This window comes from Dendronephthya gigantea, unplaced genomic scaffold, assembly GCF_004324835.1.
Source record: "Dendronephthya gigantea isolate DGI-Jeju-01 unplaced genomic scaffold, DenGig_1.0 000056F, whole genome shotgun sequence".
Taxonomy (NCBI): domain Eukaryota; kingdom Metazoa; phylum Cnidaria; class Anthozoa; order Malacalcyonacea; family Nephtheidae; genus Dendronephthya; species Dendronephthya gigantea.
In genome coordinates, this window is record NW_021163066.1 from 190,391 (window position 1) to 207,672 (window position 17,282).

Genomic DNA, 17,282 nt, shown 5'->3' on the forward strand with positions numbered 1-17,282 from the left:
CATTGAACTTCTTAATATTACTGGAGTGTTTTACTACAAATAAAGGGTACCACAAGTCTACGATAGCCTACTATGCGCATTTTATTTCCCATATAAATTCAACTTATATCTAACACCACTGTAGATAACATATTTTCCTTTTGTATCAGTTAATAAATTACGATAAAATTACTTTGAAAATGAGTGACTATCTAAAATTCAAAAATAGAAAATATCTAATATTTTACAAAGCCAAACAGTTCAAAAATTGCTTTCCACGACATGGATAAAATCAGCTAGTGGATGACTACCAAGAAAACATAAGATTTCCAACACTGTATTAATGCATTTCATGAAGAAAACGAAGGTTTAAATTGATCGCAAACTGGTCGAGTGTTGTTGATACCAACCACAACAAATGCTCATTGTCATATTTCTGTTGAAAACTGGCTCAAAACCCAGCAGTTAACAACTGAAACTCTCTTTTACTTAGAAATGTAAAACGTAGATATACCATGATCATACACACTGCGAGTCAATCCTGACTGTCAGCTTTCTTTAATCTCACAGATGGTCGTTTCTTTGGTTCCCAAGTTAAAGATGTTTTGTACAACGAATTCTCATCCATTAGCATCTCTCGATTGAATAAATAATCTGTAACCTAAAATAAGATTTTCATAAAGATGAACAATTGACAGGTTTTTACCTGAGGTGATTTTACCTGAGATGGTGAAAGGAGGGCGATCCTGGCTACATTTTAAGAGCTATTTATCTCTCTTTATGGTGGCAGCAATGGATCCTTAGAAGATAATCCTTACTGGACGTTTACAACGACGACAAACAAGCAAACTAAACTAACCCTCGAATCGTGTTGGATGTTGTAACGAATTTCCTGGTACTGGCGAATCTCTTCAACAACTTGTGCAATCTATATAAAATAAAGAAGTTCTCTCATTTCAATGAAGAACGAATATTTAGGATATTCCGGGTGAAATAGACGGCATACAAGCATACCATCCTCATCTTTGAGAAATTTATTAATCCACTTTCATTCTTTACAGACGTCCCTTCTTCTATAAACGCCAGGTCAGTGAGATAAAAACCAAGGTACGGAATACACGGTGGATTAGAACTAAAAACAGAAATAAGAAAATGATTTTGTCATTCGGAAATTGCCAGGATTATTCAGTATTTGGTGACGAAAAGCGCTCCTTTAAAAGAATTATGGATTAACTTATTTCAGTGAACCAGCTCCGCATAAGACAGCATACCATCTTAAAGCTTCCCTCATGTTCTTGAATCTGCCGTCAGTGCTCACCAAATCTTGCAACTTGTCAATCATGGCTTTTGTCTGTGAAAGAGAGGACAAAAATGTAAACATTTCTGAATTTGGATTATAAAATGCAGAGTTAGTTGAAAACTGAAAATGGATGGGCAAAATCTAGCCACCTGCTTTGATAATTTCTCCCATGTTTTCTTCAGTCTGAAAACGGAGCTACTCATAAGCGCCGAAACAATCTCCAAGACAGCGTTGAAGTTGCAAAGATGACGACACACGTCTGCCACGACTACCCATTTCTCTATAGCCGCCGCCCGCGATGATGCTGTACTGCGGCTGAGTATCTCTGACGCCACCAATCTGCTTACCTATGAGAAAACTGGCATAAGATAATCTGATAATGGGCCATTCATTAAAACAAAGACCGGCCTTAAAACTCACCTCGTTAAATCTCTGGCTCACTCTCAAAATATTCGGTGCTCTGACTTCCTTATCCGCCTTCATCCACGACAGATTAAGAAACTCGCTAGAAATACGACAAAGACTTTGAAACTGACGTATTGAAGACCTGTTTCAGACGTCGAACTTTTCATGTGACGAACAGCACTATTATGAAGTAAATTAGCTTGTAGGTACACCACGTAAGTATTTAATACTGCAAAGCTTTCGGTCCGTTAACCCGGGCCTTAATCAGTGCAATTGATGATGACCTGTTTAAGACATCATTATTGCACTGATGAAGGCCCCGATTAACGGACCGAAAGCTTTGCAGTATGAAATACAGACGTGGTGTACCTACAAGCTAATTTACTTATTGATGTCACCATGAAAACATACAAGAATATTAGCACTATTATTGATGCCAAAATAGCTGCAAGTTACTGACGTACAAAGAAGGTATTCTTGAAAAGAGAAGATGTTCTGTGAGTGTTAGTTGTTCAGCCAACTGACTTGAGGAAACCTTATCAAAAGTAAGTCCAAGTTCTGACGGCGTTTGGATCTAAACACAAATCATATTAGTTCATCCCTCAGATCATTAATGGATGGGTTAAAAAGTCCAATCCGTGGGCTCATTTTAACTCAGGTGAACTCTACTTCGTCCAGCACAAAGCTTCATTCATTACAATTCCTTACCCGACGTAAGAATATCCTCTCGAAAAGTTTTTCATCAGTTGCTCTGCTGGGATCCTTATCGAGAGTTCTGCGAATGGAGAAACGATGATGTAATCACAATGATGTCATCATTGGACACCACAGCTCGCTCACTTACTGTAAAATTGTGTTACAAAATCGTCTCTGTTCCGAGGTGGTCTTTTCACATCTTTTCACTTTATCAATGAACGTTTTCAATCTCGACTGTAGCGCCAGGACATTGCGGAAATCCTAAAACAGAGTATAGAGTGGGCTATCAAGCGCTATCGCAGGATATCTTGGGAAGATAAGGAACTATAATTATACCTGTCCGTGTTTAATAAGCCAGTGATGTAATACAGTCAAAACTCTAGCTAATGGTCCTTGAACTTCACCTGGCACAATGCAAAAGATGACATAGTTGAGTTGTATATTTTCAGGTGATCTGAAGTTGAGGTGTTACGTGAACAAAATGATACTTACGAAATGAAAATCGTGCATTTGATGACGGAAGAGGTGACGAAGGCGAGCAAGGTGCGCCAGCAGTGGCAGCCGCGAATGCAGCAGCGGCAGCAGTAATACTAGTCCTTCTCCTAGACGCCCGTGCTGACGTCACAACCGCCCCAGGACTTGCCACAGGTTTTGGCGAGCTCGAGTTTAACCGGGGTGAGAGAGGGCGGGGAAATGAAAATTTCCGTTTTGGTTTAAGTTCCCCAGAACTTGAGAGTCCATATTTCGCCTCCTTCCCCCCCTTGCGCCTCTCCAGTAAGCTCTGAGATCTTGCTTTACTATGCTTAGGGCTGGGGTTCTCCTGGGAGGTTGTTTTGAGGTAATCTGGTTTTTGTTTCCCCACAGTCTTAGGACAAGAGTTGGGTCTTTTGTCCGGTAGTTCTTTTGAACGTTCAAGCCCAAGCGAAAAGCCACAACTGTTCATCACCGACTTGGAGTGTTTCTTGTCTTTAATATTGTTCTGTTGAACACTGATCTCTTTAACATAACTGTGATTACTATCTTTAATTCCCTCGTAAATACTCCTGTCTTTGTTCTGTCTCTCTTTGAGCAGGTTATCACTTTGTCCACTTCTGCCACGAGTAGTCTTAACGATATTACCACTTGAGACATTGTTGAGACAGTGCTCACTAACTATACTAGAACTGCTTGACTTAGGGCTTGGATTGTTATTAGCGTCAATTTCCAAGACAGAAGTCTGGTTTAGAGTATCAATATTCTCCGAGGTAACATTATTACCGAGGGAACAGTCCATAGTAATGACGGGTATAGGTTCAACTGCAATCTCTGATCCACGACGAGACTTTCTCTCTCTTATTCCAGACACTTCAGAGACTTGACCATTTCCTTCATGAGACAGACTTTTACCCTGGCTTGTACAATGAATCTGTGACAAACTATTCCCCTGGCTGCTATACTGAGACTCTCTCGGCCATGTTTTTGAACCGAGATTAGAATCGCTATCCTCGCGGCCCTTCGAGGGGCCACTGTTGACACGACTTCTTGATCGTTTTAAACCGCTTGCGAAAAGCGCCTCAGAATCATTCCTTCCATCCAGCTCAGAGTCTGTGCTGTTAGTTGAAGTGTCCAAATTGGGGTACTGGAAGACATGACCCTCGCCCAGGGCAGAGGGGGATGAGTGACGACGGTGGTAACAAGATTGGGGAAGTTGGAGTGTCGTTGGTCGAGCTAAAGGCTCTTCATCATCCTCAATCGATTCCTCGTTAAGACCCGTGTGGTTTTTGACTGTAAAAAAGATTTAAAGTTCTATCAGTTATAAACTGTTCTTCCTAGAGGCCCAGTAAGGATCATCTCTTATCGATCCAATGTTACTACAGGAGGAAACATAAATTTGACATTCGGGCAATTCAACAAGCAAGAATTATGGCACTCACCTGGGGCACAATTTCTAGTGGAACATTTTTCGTTCAGTGAATTTACACGACGATTGGTAGTGATATGATGAATATCGCCGCCGGTCACAGGTAATGAGCACGATCTTTGTCGATCATTATAAAACTTCTCCAGAACATCCAATATGGTGTCAGCGTCCGTAAATATACGATATGTGATGAGGAAGGTGTTTAAAAATTCAATGCTCAAAAATCGTAAATCCAGTAAACGTTCAAATAACCGCTTCAGACTTGCATAACGTATCTATTGTGAAGGAGAAAGAGATGGATGAACTGTTACTGTTAACACAAAAGCCAGGGGGAAACCTGAACTAAACTAACTTTATCCATATTGGATAGTTCTATCGGTTGTAAACTGAGATTCCTGTTTTCCACTAACCCGCGGTATTCTGCAAGAGTTTAGACACTTGGAGTATTTAATACCAACATCATCAGTGTACAAACTTGGATCATTTCTGAAAAGTAAACAAGAATATCATTTCATCTCATATCGTGAGAGGAAGTACGGGAAATTCAACTGAAGAGCAAGGAATTACCTGACATTAGTAAAACAATAACGCGACGAGAACGAGGTGTCCTGAACGTTGTCGATCAATGTCATGTTTTCAATGCACTGAAAAAGAAGATTAAGAAGTATTATAAGTTGATTCAAGCCAGGGCAGACGAGATTACACACAGGAGTATGACTGAACCTAGGGGCGTGGTTAGACCTCTAATTTGGAGGGAGAGGGGTGCATATCCACACATTCATATTTACATACCGTATGAACAATAGCTTTTAAAATAAATCAGTGGGGAATAAGACGACTATAAGAATATGCACCTCGATTAGGCTTCCAGCTATGGCCTTACTGAATTATGCTTACTTGCTTCAGGTCACCAAGCCAGGCTGCTTTCTCGTGAGCCGTCTGTGCAACCAATGTTATAGTCAGTGGGGTTTCCCCATCACGTGGATGTACAACAACTCTCAACGCCATGTCAGCATATCCACAATGCTGATCGATCTTGGTCGTAGGTGTACTAACATCGAAGATTATATCTAGGAATACGAAATTACCATGCTGCAGTTGCTGGTTATCAAAACCAGGTAAAACAATAAGCAATTCCGTTAGTTATAAGTTATGTCGCCCTGAAACTACATTCTGCCATCGTTTAACAAAGCAAACCACAGCTTGAGTGATGTTTATAAATGCCTGTGCGTTCCACGAGATTTATACGCCAACATTTTGACCGCGCTACCACGCAATGTTCACAACCAAGGCATAAAATAGACTGACGTAGAAGCAGAAACCATTAAGCCTACATATCATGGCAGTAAAGTGGTATTCGCTACGCTGCACAAACAATGAATGCGTTGAAAACCTGGGAAATCTCTGCTTATAATCCGACTAGATTCACTTGTCTGCCAACCGCATCCTTGGATATTCACAGCTTATCACGAAAATACGACACTTTCATTCGTCGAGTAAAGCAATTACGTCAACGATAACGTAATATACTTGAGATTTACGTGATTGCAACTGTGTAGGTCAGATGAGTTCACAGCGAAAGAAGATGAAACTGCAGATTTTATAGTTACAGAAATAGCTACGTCACTTGTAGGCAACGATGTTGAATAAAAGACTTTTTGTAGAGGGGATGTTCTACTATTAGTACTATACTTAAAAGAATTAGTATATTATGTAGTGTTTGATGTCTAAATTATTATATTATTGCTGTATTTTATGATATTGTGTGATGCGAACAGAAATAAAGCAGATGTGAATCCATACAGAATATTTTTCAATACCTTCTTCGAATAGATTTTCAATCACAGACACGTTGGACAGATGTAGTTTTCCAGTTGACTAAAATAATAAAAATACATATTGAAACTATATATAAACTCTATTTCTAATAGTTAATCTATCCCTCCAGATCTGCCCTCTTATCTTAACACAGTCCTAGTACGGGGGAACCCCAAAATACCTGGAAATAGGCAGAGTGAAACCAACAGCATGCAGTCTTCTCACATGAGACTGAGGTAAAGCAATGATCAGGCAATTATAACTGTACATCTACCTCATGGAATCAACCCTTCGTCAGAGAGTTGTACGACACATGCACATAATACACTACAATATCGTGTTAACGAACAATTAACACATCATATTTAAGAATTAAACAGATAAAAGCAGTGAGTAAGTTATTGTATACCTTGAGATCTTGCCACGCAATATTTGAAGTGTGGGAAAACTGACTTGTGTTTAGCTCTTTTTGTATAACTGACGGAAATATATGAGGAGCAGAAGATTGTTGAGGAGACCCTCAATTACATCATAGCAGGTAGAAAATAGGAGCTGCTTTTTTAAGACTTAAATAGAACTGAGCCCGGATTTAGGATATCTGAGTAAATTAGCGGCAATTTCGAAACAGTACAATAAAAAGGAACTGAATCACGTTCTCGTTGTTACCTCAGGAAGAAATCTCAACGAAACTAACTTTGTCACAAATGATAACTCTCTCACGGTTCTTCCGTGACTCGAATACGTTGTATATTACTATTACCACTAGATAACAGCTCACCTTGTGTAGAGACAGCTTCCCATTTGATGATCTTGTTGCAATTAACAACAGTCCAGAGAACAAAAAGCAATGACGAACATACTCCTTTCTTTCGTGAGGTTTCAAGCCAAGTCCTGCAAACGACAATATCGGCTTTTTGTGACTTTCTTCGACTTGAATCAAGCTTCCTTTGAAAAAAATCAAAACATCGCATATGTAAATACGATGACACTAAACACAGTATGAACAATTTGTTTGTTGCGTGTTTACGAGATCAAACATTGTATGTTTTATCTGTTTATTATCATGACAGCTGACTCAATTGTTTGAATGGTTTCAAGGACGTCACATGCATTAAATAAATATACAAAAACATCATGAATATATAACAACGAATTATTGGGGGAAGGATTTTATTGATTTGGAGCCGATGATACGTTCAACAGGTTCCTTCATTATATATAAATAAAGTTAGTTTCGTTTAGGTTTCCTCCTGTAGTAACACTGGATCAATAAGAGATGATCCTTACAGGGCCTCTAGGAAGAACAGTTTAGAACTGATAGAGCTATCCAGTATAAATAAAGTTAGTTTAGTTTAGGTCTCCTCCTGTAGTAACACTGGATCAATAAGAGATGATCCTTACTGGACCTCTACGAAGAACAGTTTAGAACTGATAGAGCAGTTTAGAACTGATGAGCTATCCAGCATAAATAAAGTTAGTTTAGTTTAGGTTTCCTCCTGTAGTAACACTGGATCAATAAGAGATGATCCTTACTGGACCTCTAGGAAGAACAGTTTAGAACTGATAGAGATATCCAGTATAAATAAAGTTAATTTAGTTTAGGTTTCCTCCTGTAGTAACACTGGATCAATAAGAGATGATCCTTACTGGATCTCAAGGAAGAACAGTTTAGAACTGATAGAGTTATCCAGTATAAATAAAGTTAATTTAGTTTAGGTTTCCTCCTGTAGTAACACTGGATCAATAAGAGATGATCCTTACTGGACCTCTAGGAAGAACAGTTTAGAACTGATAGAGCTATCCAGTATAAATAAAGTTAGTTTAGTTTAGGTTTCCTGGCGTAGTCCTTACTGGACTTTTAGAATCATCCGAGCCAAGATTAAAACATGCAAGGCTCAATGAAGTCTTAGTCTGATAACTTAACGTAAAAAGCCGAAAAAGTTTATTCACGAGGTACGAGAGTTATGTAAACGTCTGTCTCTCGTATCCAGGCCTCAGAAGTGGACTCATTTTTTGACAGTGATTATGCACAAAACATATACTATACATATGATATAGTACACAGCAGGACCATCTGCAGAATAAAATGTTCCGATGGCAGACTGAATTAAATATATAGACATTATAGAAATCACAGTAAACTAGGGCACCATCACAATTCCACAACTCTTCACTTATAAATTGAATTTTGCCTTAAGAGAAACACAAGTTTTCCTTGACGGCTGCACGCAGAGTCATACAGCTCATGAGCGGACAAAATTTATTCAAACATACAACATACGAATCCCTTTTGCACGGAGTTATGATAAAACTAAGTTGACCTTAATATCGAGGAATGCTTTTCAACAATCCATAGAAAAAAGACACAAGCCGCCGTATATAAACTGGCAATTAGCTCAGTTTCAAAAGCGTATACAAAATTTAAAGCATATCAATTGATACCTCAAAATTTAATAGGCTGGACTGAGCTAAAAAAACATCCTGTATATGAAATCAACACAGCTCATACCTTGGTTCAGAGAAACCTTGCAAAACTCCTACACAACATCGACATTCAATCTACTGTTTACAGAATGTTATCTTTTTGTTTGCGAAAAGATTAATCGAGAAAGTGTCAGAAAGTCGTTTTCGCACCAATGTCGAAGCGCGAAGGCACTCGTTTGAGCAAATCATTTAAAATTAATCAGTTCGGATGAATCCCAGCCACAAACATCGATACGATACGGCGTTGATGAGGCGATAAACTGGATCTCATTGAAGTATTCATGAAGGAAATATTCAAGCGTTCAGCAGTGAAACTATTTTTATAACTACTTTGTGATAATATATCAATGCAGTGCCTTTTTTGACGGTTTTTGAGTACATGGGAAGGTCTTTGTGTCCGGTAGAGTAAGAGCCAAATGATTATGTTGTCATTTTTAAAGATAGCTTACGATGAATAATTGATGATATATTTCATTGCTTTCGTGTCAACAAACTTAAATATATTGTTGAAAAGCATAATTATGTTGAAAAAAATTAGGTAAATTTCCACAAGACACGAGGAGCTCGGCAACAACAGCTATTGAGATATACTTTATTAACCAGATGATGCTAAATTGAGTGAGAATATATTCAAAACTGTATTCCTAACTATAAGTGTTTTGTTATGATTTTTCATGCATATAGCTTAATATTCATCTTGAATATTACACGATTTATCTTAAGCACCTACAATGTCAAGGTTGACAGCCGATATATTCTTCGAAAGATTGAGCAGTTGCTGGTTTAATGAAATGCAAGAATTGAGTGGAAATCTTCAATTCAAAGACATCCTATAGGCTCAATAATTATGTAATGAGAAAACTTGGTTAGCGACAATTATTTTTCATCTTTCACCAACCGAGAAACACGTGTCCACACCACAGGGGGGTCGTGCAACAAACATTTAGGTTATTCACATAATTTTAATAATTTCATTTCAACTCGTAGTTGAAAACTTCTTAATTCGATTATCCTAATTCTTATATAATTAAGCAAGAAAATCACGCATATGGGAACTAATCTTAAAAAATATAAAATGACAACACTAACCTTGTCGAATGAAGACTTGTTTTACATCAAGCAGTTCCTCGCAACCTCCCACTATCTGCCTTTCAATGGACAAATTCTTGCGAATATTTTCTGTTTCACTAACTTCATCATGCATCAACTAAAAACAAATTATTATCATTTTATATCGCCCACGTTTGTAAACTGCTTCCTTGAGATTCATCCAGTGAGGATCATCTCTTATTGATTCAGTGTTACCACAGGAGGAAACCTAAACTAAACCTTTATTTATACTGGATAGCTCTATCAGTTCTAAACTGTTCTTCCTAGAGGTCCAGTAAGGATCGCCTCTTATTGATCCAGTGTTACTACAGGTGGAAACCTAAACCGAACTAACATTATTTATGGACTTAAAAATCTATAAACAATTTTCCAAAGAGATAAATTTTCATTAGCACGAGAGGTCACCACGAAAAAGGTTTTGAGATAACTTAATATAACTTACCAACGATAATTCTTCTAAAACGCCACGCGCATGCTCCAATGATTGTCTATCCACATGATCAGGCGGAGTGAATGCTAGAAGTCTGTGAAGTGTGATGATGTAACCAGGTACTCGATGCATGGGGAGAGTTAAAAACGTCTCTAAACTTCTATTGGCGCAGGCTGGTTTTTCCTCGTGGATTGTCAAAAGTCGGTTGAAACTTAGCGAATGTTTCTTGCATTCTGCAAGCATCTGTACATGACATGATTTAAAATATTAAAAGAGATCTTGAAACTGTTTCATCGAAACTAATGGAGCTTTTACCTGAAGACTATAGTGGTGGTTTCGAACATATTCCTGATAAATCCCATACATTGGAAGTAGAATACGAAAAAGGTCGCCTGCAAAGGATAAACAGTGTTAAATTGTTCTTCCTAGAGGTCCAGTAAGAGAGGTCGATCTCTTCTTGATCCAGTGTTACTACAGGAGGAAACCTAAACTAAGTTACGGAAGATATTAAAAATGTTGGAATACAAGGTTGATTACAGTTAAAGAGAATTAGTTTTTTCCTCACCAAGAATAAGTGTCGGCCAATTTTCCATTCGCGTATGAAGTCCTTTTAGAAATATTTGATGAAGAAATAGGATAATCTCACTGAAACAAAATATATCAACTTAGGATTACGTATTTCACAGAATATAGAACTTAAAACAAACTCTCACGACATGCATGCACGCAGTTACCTACCAGTTTAAAAATATGGAATTAACTTCCTCGTGTGAGGTAGGGGGTTTCCTAGCACTGGCGGCCATGCGAAAGGGACGTAAGAATGATGTGACCAAAGTTGACAAGTCTGTCACATATTCTTCTTCCTCTTGGACGAAATGAAAGATAACTTGATTTCGCTGGCGTATGCTTGATGCATGACCTGACTCAATGTAGTTCTGGACAACAGAATGCCAGCGACGACGACAAAGCCAAGCTCGTACCAGACTTTGCACCTAAAAAGTGTTAAATATTTTAGTTGAAGTTATAGGAAGTTCCGTTTCTTTTCTCTGCTTTTCAAAGTATTTGCTTGAAGGAGTTAATCGTTAGTGGTTTATCTTGTTGGGAAGGAAGTATTTAGTCGAAGAACCTTTTTAATTTTTTTAATATCGTTGCTCTCGGTTTCGTCTTCCTGATTTTCAACCTGCTTGTTTGTTTCCTCCTGACGCCTCTTTTTTGCGAGCTGCAAGGGCAAAAAATGGCAGAATATGTTTCAAGTATTCCAGAAGACGATAAAAGACCTATGAGCAGAATATTACATTGTCCATGAGGGTTTCAAAAGGGTTCAGAGGTACACTTCATTCAGGGACGATTAGATCATGTTGGTTCACTTACATTACTCTCCAAGGATTGAATATGCTGATCATATTCCATGCATTGATTTATCAGTTGTTCTTTGGCTTCTTGCTCGGCTTCCAGGATTTGAGTTGAGAGATTATATTTTGCTTCAAGCTGTTTGTTTTCCAACTGTAGGGAAGCATAACTACAAGAGAAGATAAAATCGTAAGATTTCACGATGTCTCCCTGTCCTTTTCATCCATTATTAATTCTCTCAACCACCTTTCATTCAATCATTTTTCTATCCTTTTCGCTTTCATTAAAGCCTGAAACAACTCATTAATTCTTCTCTTCCCTATTCATCCCTCATCTTCTAATCAATCACCTCTCATTCAATCAATCTTCGACTATCTTGCTCTCTCGCTTACAATCTCCCTCCCATCTCTATCCCAATCCTCCCACAATCTACCCCAGCCCAGCCTAGTCCGTAGGCCTCATTGCGCGGGTTTAAAACTCCGTGACGTGTTTGACATCGGGTTTTAAAACTCCGTGACGTGTTTGACATCGGGTTTTAAAACTTCGTGACGTGTTCGACATCGGGTTTTAAAACTCCGTGACGTGTTTGACATCAGGTTTTAAAACTCCGTGACGTGTTTGACATCGGGTTTTAAAACTTCGTGACGTGTTTGACATCGGGTTTTAAAACTTCGTGACGTGTTTGACATCGGGTTTTAAAACTCCGTGACGTGTTTGACATCGGGTTTTAAAGTGACGTGTTTGACATCGGGTTTTAAAACTCCGTGACGTGTTTGACATCGGGTTTTAAAACTCCGTGACGTGTTTGACATCGGGTTTTAAAACTCCGTGACGTGTTTGACATCGGGTTTTAAAAACACATCGGGTTTTAAAACTTCGTGACGTGTTTGACATCGGGTTTTAAAACTTCGTGACGTGTTTGACATCGGGTTTTAAAAACTTCGTGACGTGTTTGACATCGGGTTTTAAAACTTCGTGACGTGTTTGACATCGGGTTTTAAAACTCCGTGACGTGTTTGACATCGGGTTTTAAAACTTCGTGACGTGTTTGACATCGGGTTTTAAAACTCCGTGACGTGTTTGACATCGGGTTTTAAAACTTCGTGACGTGTTTGACATCGGGTTTTAAAACTCCGTGACGTGTTTGACATCGGGTTTTAAAACTCCGTGACGTGTTTGACATCGGGTTTTAAAACTCCGTGACGTGTTTGACATCGGGTTTTAAAACTTCGTGACGTGTTTGACATCGGGTTTTAAAACTCCGTGACGTGTTTGACATCGGGTTTTAAAACTTCGTGACGTGTTTGACATCGGGTTTTAAAACTCCGTGACGTGTTTGACATCGGGTTTTAAAACTCCGTGACGTGTTTGACATCGGGTTTTAAAACTCCGTGACGTGGGGTTTTAAAACTTCGTGACGTGTTTGACATCGGGTTTTAAAACTCCGTGACGTGTTTGACATCGGGTTTTAAAACTTCGTGACGTGTTTGACATCGGGTTTTAAAACTCCGTGACGTGTTTGACATCGGGTTTTAAAACTCCGTGACGTGTTTGACATCGGGTTTTAAAACTTCGTGACGTGTTTGACATCGGGTTTTAAAACTTCGTGACGTGTTTGACATCGGGTTTTAAAACTTCGTGACGTGTTTGACATCGGGTTTTAAAACTTCGTGACGTGTTTGACATCGGGTTTTAAAACTTCGTGACGTGTTTGACATCGGGTTTTAAAACTCCGTGACGTGTTTGACATCGGGTTTTAAAACTTCGTGACGTGTGACATCGAAAACTCCGTGACGTGTTTGACATCGGGTTTTAAAACTTCGTGACGTGTTTGACATCGTGGACGTGTTTGACATCGGGTTTTAAAACTCCGTGACGTGTTTGACATCGGGTTTAAAACTCCGTGACGTGTTTGACATCGGGTTTTAAAACTCTGACGTGTTTGACATCGGGTTTTAAAACTCGTGACGTGTTTGACATCGGGTTTTAAAACTCCGTGACGTGTTTGACATCGGGTTTTAAAACTCCGTGACGTGTTTGACATCGGGTTTTAAAACTCCGTGACGTGTTTGACATCGGGTTTTAAAACTCCGTGACGTGTTTGACATCGGGTTTTAAAACTTCGTGACGTGTTTGACATCGGGTTTTAAAACTTCGTGACGTGTTTGACATCGGGTTTTAAAACTTCGTGACGTGTTTGACATCGGGTTTTAAAACTTCGTGACGTGTTTGACATCGGGTTTTAAAACTCCGTGACGTGTTTGACATCGGGTTTTAAAACTTCGTGACGTGTTTGACATGTTTGCGATTTACAACAATAAACGTTATGAAGGAAGAAAGCATTTCGTAGCTTATTTCAAGAAAAATATTTGACTAGCGACGTCGAACAAGATCAGATAACCGCGCCGTAGATCGTAAACTAACCTCAATACAGAAAGTGGCGACAAAGTCCAGCCTTGCTGCGTGCACTAAGAACGTATAAGAGTCCTAGGGACTAGGCTGTCTTCATTCACTCCATCAAAAAATCCAAAAATTACCTGCACGACCGTAGAGCATTCACCCATTTGTTACATTCATCTTCTGAACTTGCTCGAAGAAAATATTTCTGCTGTTCACTGTCCTCCGGGATTGCGATGTAGAACGTATGCTAAAATAAAAAAAATTCACAAGCTCATAACTCTGTATAAACATCATTCCTTTGGAAGCATAGAATTGAATAATCCAAAGTTTACCGAAAGATACGAAGATATCAGAGAGACAGCCGTTACTTCTGATACCGAAAAAAGATACTGTCGCTAGTCTATTGTCCGTCTACGAATTTCATTACGTATGCAAATTCGGGCAATGAAAAATGAGCTTAAAAGCTTTGATATACAATGATATATTTTATTAAAATACAATAGTATATGCATTCGGTGTTTGTCTTGCAGCTGTGTTTAGTTCAACTGTTTTTACGGGGGGAGGGGGTCATTGAAAAACTTTTTAATAGCTTATAAACTATAAAATATAAAATTAAAGCCATAGCGAACAGACGAATTGAAAAACGTGTTCAACAATTATATCGTATCCCCGTGTTCACAAGGGACACGTTAAACGAATTTTAAGGTAGTTAACTCTGATTTTTCGTGCGGAAAACGGGATTGATCCAAGCTGCAAGTTCACAGGTCGCTATTAAAGCCGTCCCGTAGCTCTATATATGTAGTTTGTTCATTTCACTGGCAACGAAATAAAACGCCGCATATCTACTGATATATAAAGATTAAAATAGTTTAGTATCGCACGCCTCCATGTTCTATATATATACATATCTATCACAGATTTAAATCCACTACGCCACACAACCAAGATTGCCAGCAATTTGTAGAGATTTCAAAGCGTCTGCATGCCGAGGTTTTGATTTAACGCCGCTTATATAAAGCTTTTGTGTCTATTTAATAAAACAAGACGGGCAGCAATGATTCTGCAATAATTTGTATCGAAAAGCTCTTTCGAAAGGCAGGCATTTGTGAAATATGAATTGTAGCGAATTCACAAATACACTGTGATTGTATATATAAGAAGTGCAATTGTAAAAAATATATATACTATATAGTTATAGTTATTACAATAGCATAGCCATAGGTGATTTCCCAAAATTACAAGGTTAGAATCGGTGCTTATGAATGTAACATGCATGCATGTATATAATGATGAATCCATGCACTCGTAAATATATGACGGGAAAAGACAGAATATATATATATATATATAAACGACATAAACAAAACTATATAGCGCCAATAAACATGCATCCCAAAAAGGTTTTCGACAAGATCTTAAACGTATATACGCTCTCTTCGAAGTGGTTTAAAAGAAATTTCCATGCAGCATTCGTTCAAAGTTTAGATGGATCCTTCCAGTCATTTATGCGAATATATTCACAGGTCCTATAAACTCATTGTATATTGATTGCATGTGTTATATACGTATGCATGCAGAAATAATGTACTACTTTAGTCTTTACCTGCTTGGGGATATCTCGTAGTTTTGCTAAGGAGACGAGATCAACAGTTGAATGTTCCAGGAAAATTATACCGACTGGTTTGGTGCACGATGAGTTCTCGAAGTAAAGCAGTAAATTCTGGTGAAGAATTGTCCATCTCTTGTGCCATCTTTGGGAACTGTGGTCAGTATCCTTTATGGATAATTCTCCTGATAAGGCTGGTTCGTCCTTTGCTCTTGATGTCAAGTAGTTGAGATGTAAGTCTGTGAAGCGAATACTCACTGGCATTTTGTTGTTCTGGGTTCAAGCCTATATAGCTACCGAAAGCGAACTTGCCTTTCCAGCTGAATAGATATTTATCCGTAGCGCGTAAACAGCGAAAAAAAATTCAAATCCCGCTTGAGAACTGATGAGAAACTAGCATTTTCCAGTCATCAGGAGAAATTGTCTGTCTATGATCTACGAAGGAGCCTTGCTACCAGAGAATCGTTACATTTTTCATGTAAATATGTGTGCTGCTAGCACGCTCTATAACAACTTCCGTTTTGTGGAAAGACAGAAAACATCTGCGTGCTAAGATTAAACATACTAAATAGTACTATAATTGGCAATGCTGAAAAGCAGTATTATTAAATCGCCGATGAGATCTTGTAGGCGCAATGATAATATTAAGTTCTTAGCACTGCGGTTATACGCTGTTATTACAAACGAATTCAAAATTAGGCAAAATAAATTTCACTTCGTTTCTCACTCATTTCATATGCAGTGACGGCGCGCGTTGATGTGTCTGGCAAGAGCTGTTATAGAATGACTATAGCCTCATGCACTCTCGGCCAGCAGCAATTTTAAACCGCGCGTGAGAACGACGAAAAGACAGATAACGAAACAAATATTATTAGGAAAAAAAACATGCAGCCTCACGACAACAAATTCGTCGTTATAGGATTGCTTTTCGCCACAAAATTAAGGGCATTTGAATGACACTTGACTCGTAGACAAGTTATAAGCGATTTTTCTACTTCAGCCAAAGAAGCCTATAAGCATTTTCTTTATATTAGAGTCAATATTTTTGATATGAAACAAAACGAAGCGGTTGTGTTAAATGATCTGTATTCTTCCAAAAGTATCCCAGATGATTCCGCTTGCTTTGTCTTTTTTTAGGCGCAGTCGGAAAGACTTAGAAACAAAATACACGCACATGCATGCATGCGTGCAATATATTCCAATAAATATATTCCAAAATAGATTAATATCAGTTAGCCAAAAACCAGAAACGATTATGGATTGTGTAACGCTCGTTATATCCGATCTATAGCCGTGTTTACATAATGTGTTGTGGATGAAAAACCGAGCCAAGCCAATTGTGTTACGTTTAAACTGTTTACATTGATTGACAAGGGTGCAGGTCATGACAGATTTCGTATGTTAATTCGTATACTGTCTGCATGCATGCTGGCTTCTTAGCAACCTCGTACCCAGGGTCTTGACTTGGGTTCTTAGTTCGTATAGCCTATAGGACATGCGCTAGAAATGCAACGGCTACCATCCACCTTAAGCATATTCCTATCAAATTTGGGGATTTCGCGTTTACCTAAATGAAACAAAAACCATTTTCCTCAAGAATACGGTTGAAGTGAAGAAGGCCTCGATCGTATAGTTTTACCGCATTATATGGAGCTAATGCCACAATGCTTGTCCAATATAAAGCTTATTTCAGGACAAAGTTTACTATATTTATCACACAACAACTGTTTTAAAATTTATCATTATTTATAAATTTATGCGATATGAATATTATTTTAAAAGCATGCAATAAACACATTTATTA

General features: G+C 38.4%; 1 protein-coding gene across 1 annotated transcript; it reads right to left on the reverse strand.

Annotated features, from left to right (window-relative positions):
* Positions 1–80: 80 nt before the first annotated feature.
* LOC114529479 (ras-specific guanine nucleotide-releasing factor 2-like) lies at positions 81–16,520 on the reverse strand. The gene is made up of 26 exons (XM_028551299.1): positions 15,476–16,520; positions 14,010–14,119; positions 11,494–11,641; positions 11,249–11,341; positions 10,861–11,114; positions 10,688–10,767; positions 10,438–10,514; positions 10,135–10,365; positions 9,672–9,789; positions 6,877–7,043; positions 6,101–6,158; positions 5,178–5,350; positions 4,848–4,924; positions 4,691–4,766; positions 4,294–4,555; positions 2,873–4,144; positions 2,717–2,784; positions 2,529–2,641; positions 2,393–2,459; positions 2,149–2,258; positions 1,700–1,784; positions 1,429–1,626; positions 1,251–1,330; positions 994–1,111; positions 839–907; positions 81–640 (listed from the first exon to the last, which is right to left on the reverse strand). The coding sequence occupies exons 1-26, from the start codon at positions 15,740–15,742 to the stop codon at positions 515–517; spliced, it is 4,497 nt and encodes a 1,498-aa protein (XP_028407100.1). The 5' UTR covers positions 15,743–16,520; the 3' UTR covers positions 81–514.
* Positions 16,521–17,282: the final 762 nt, after the last annotated feature.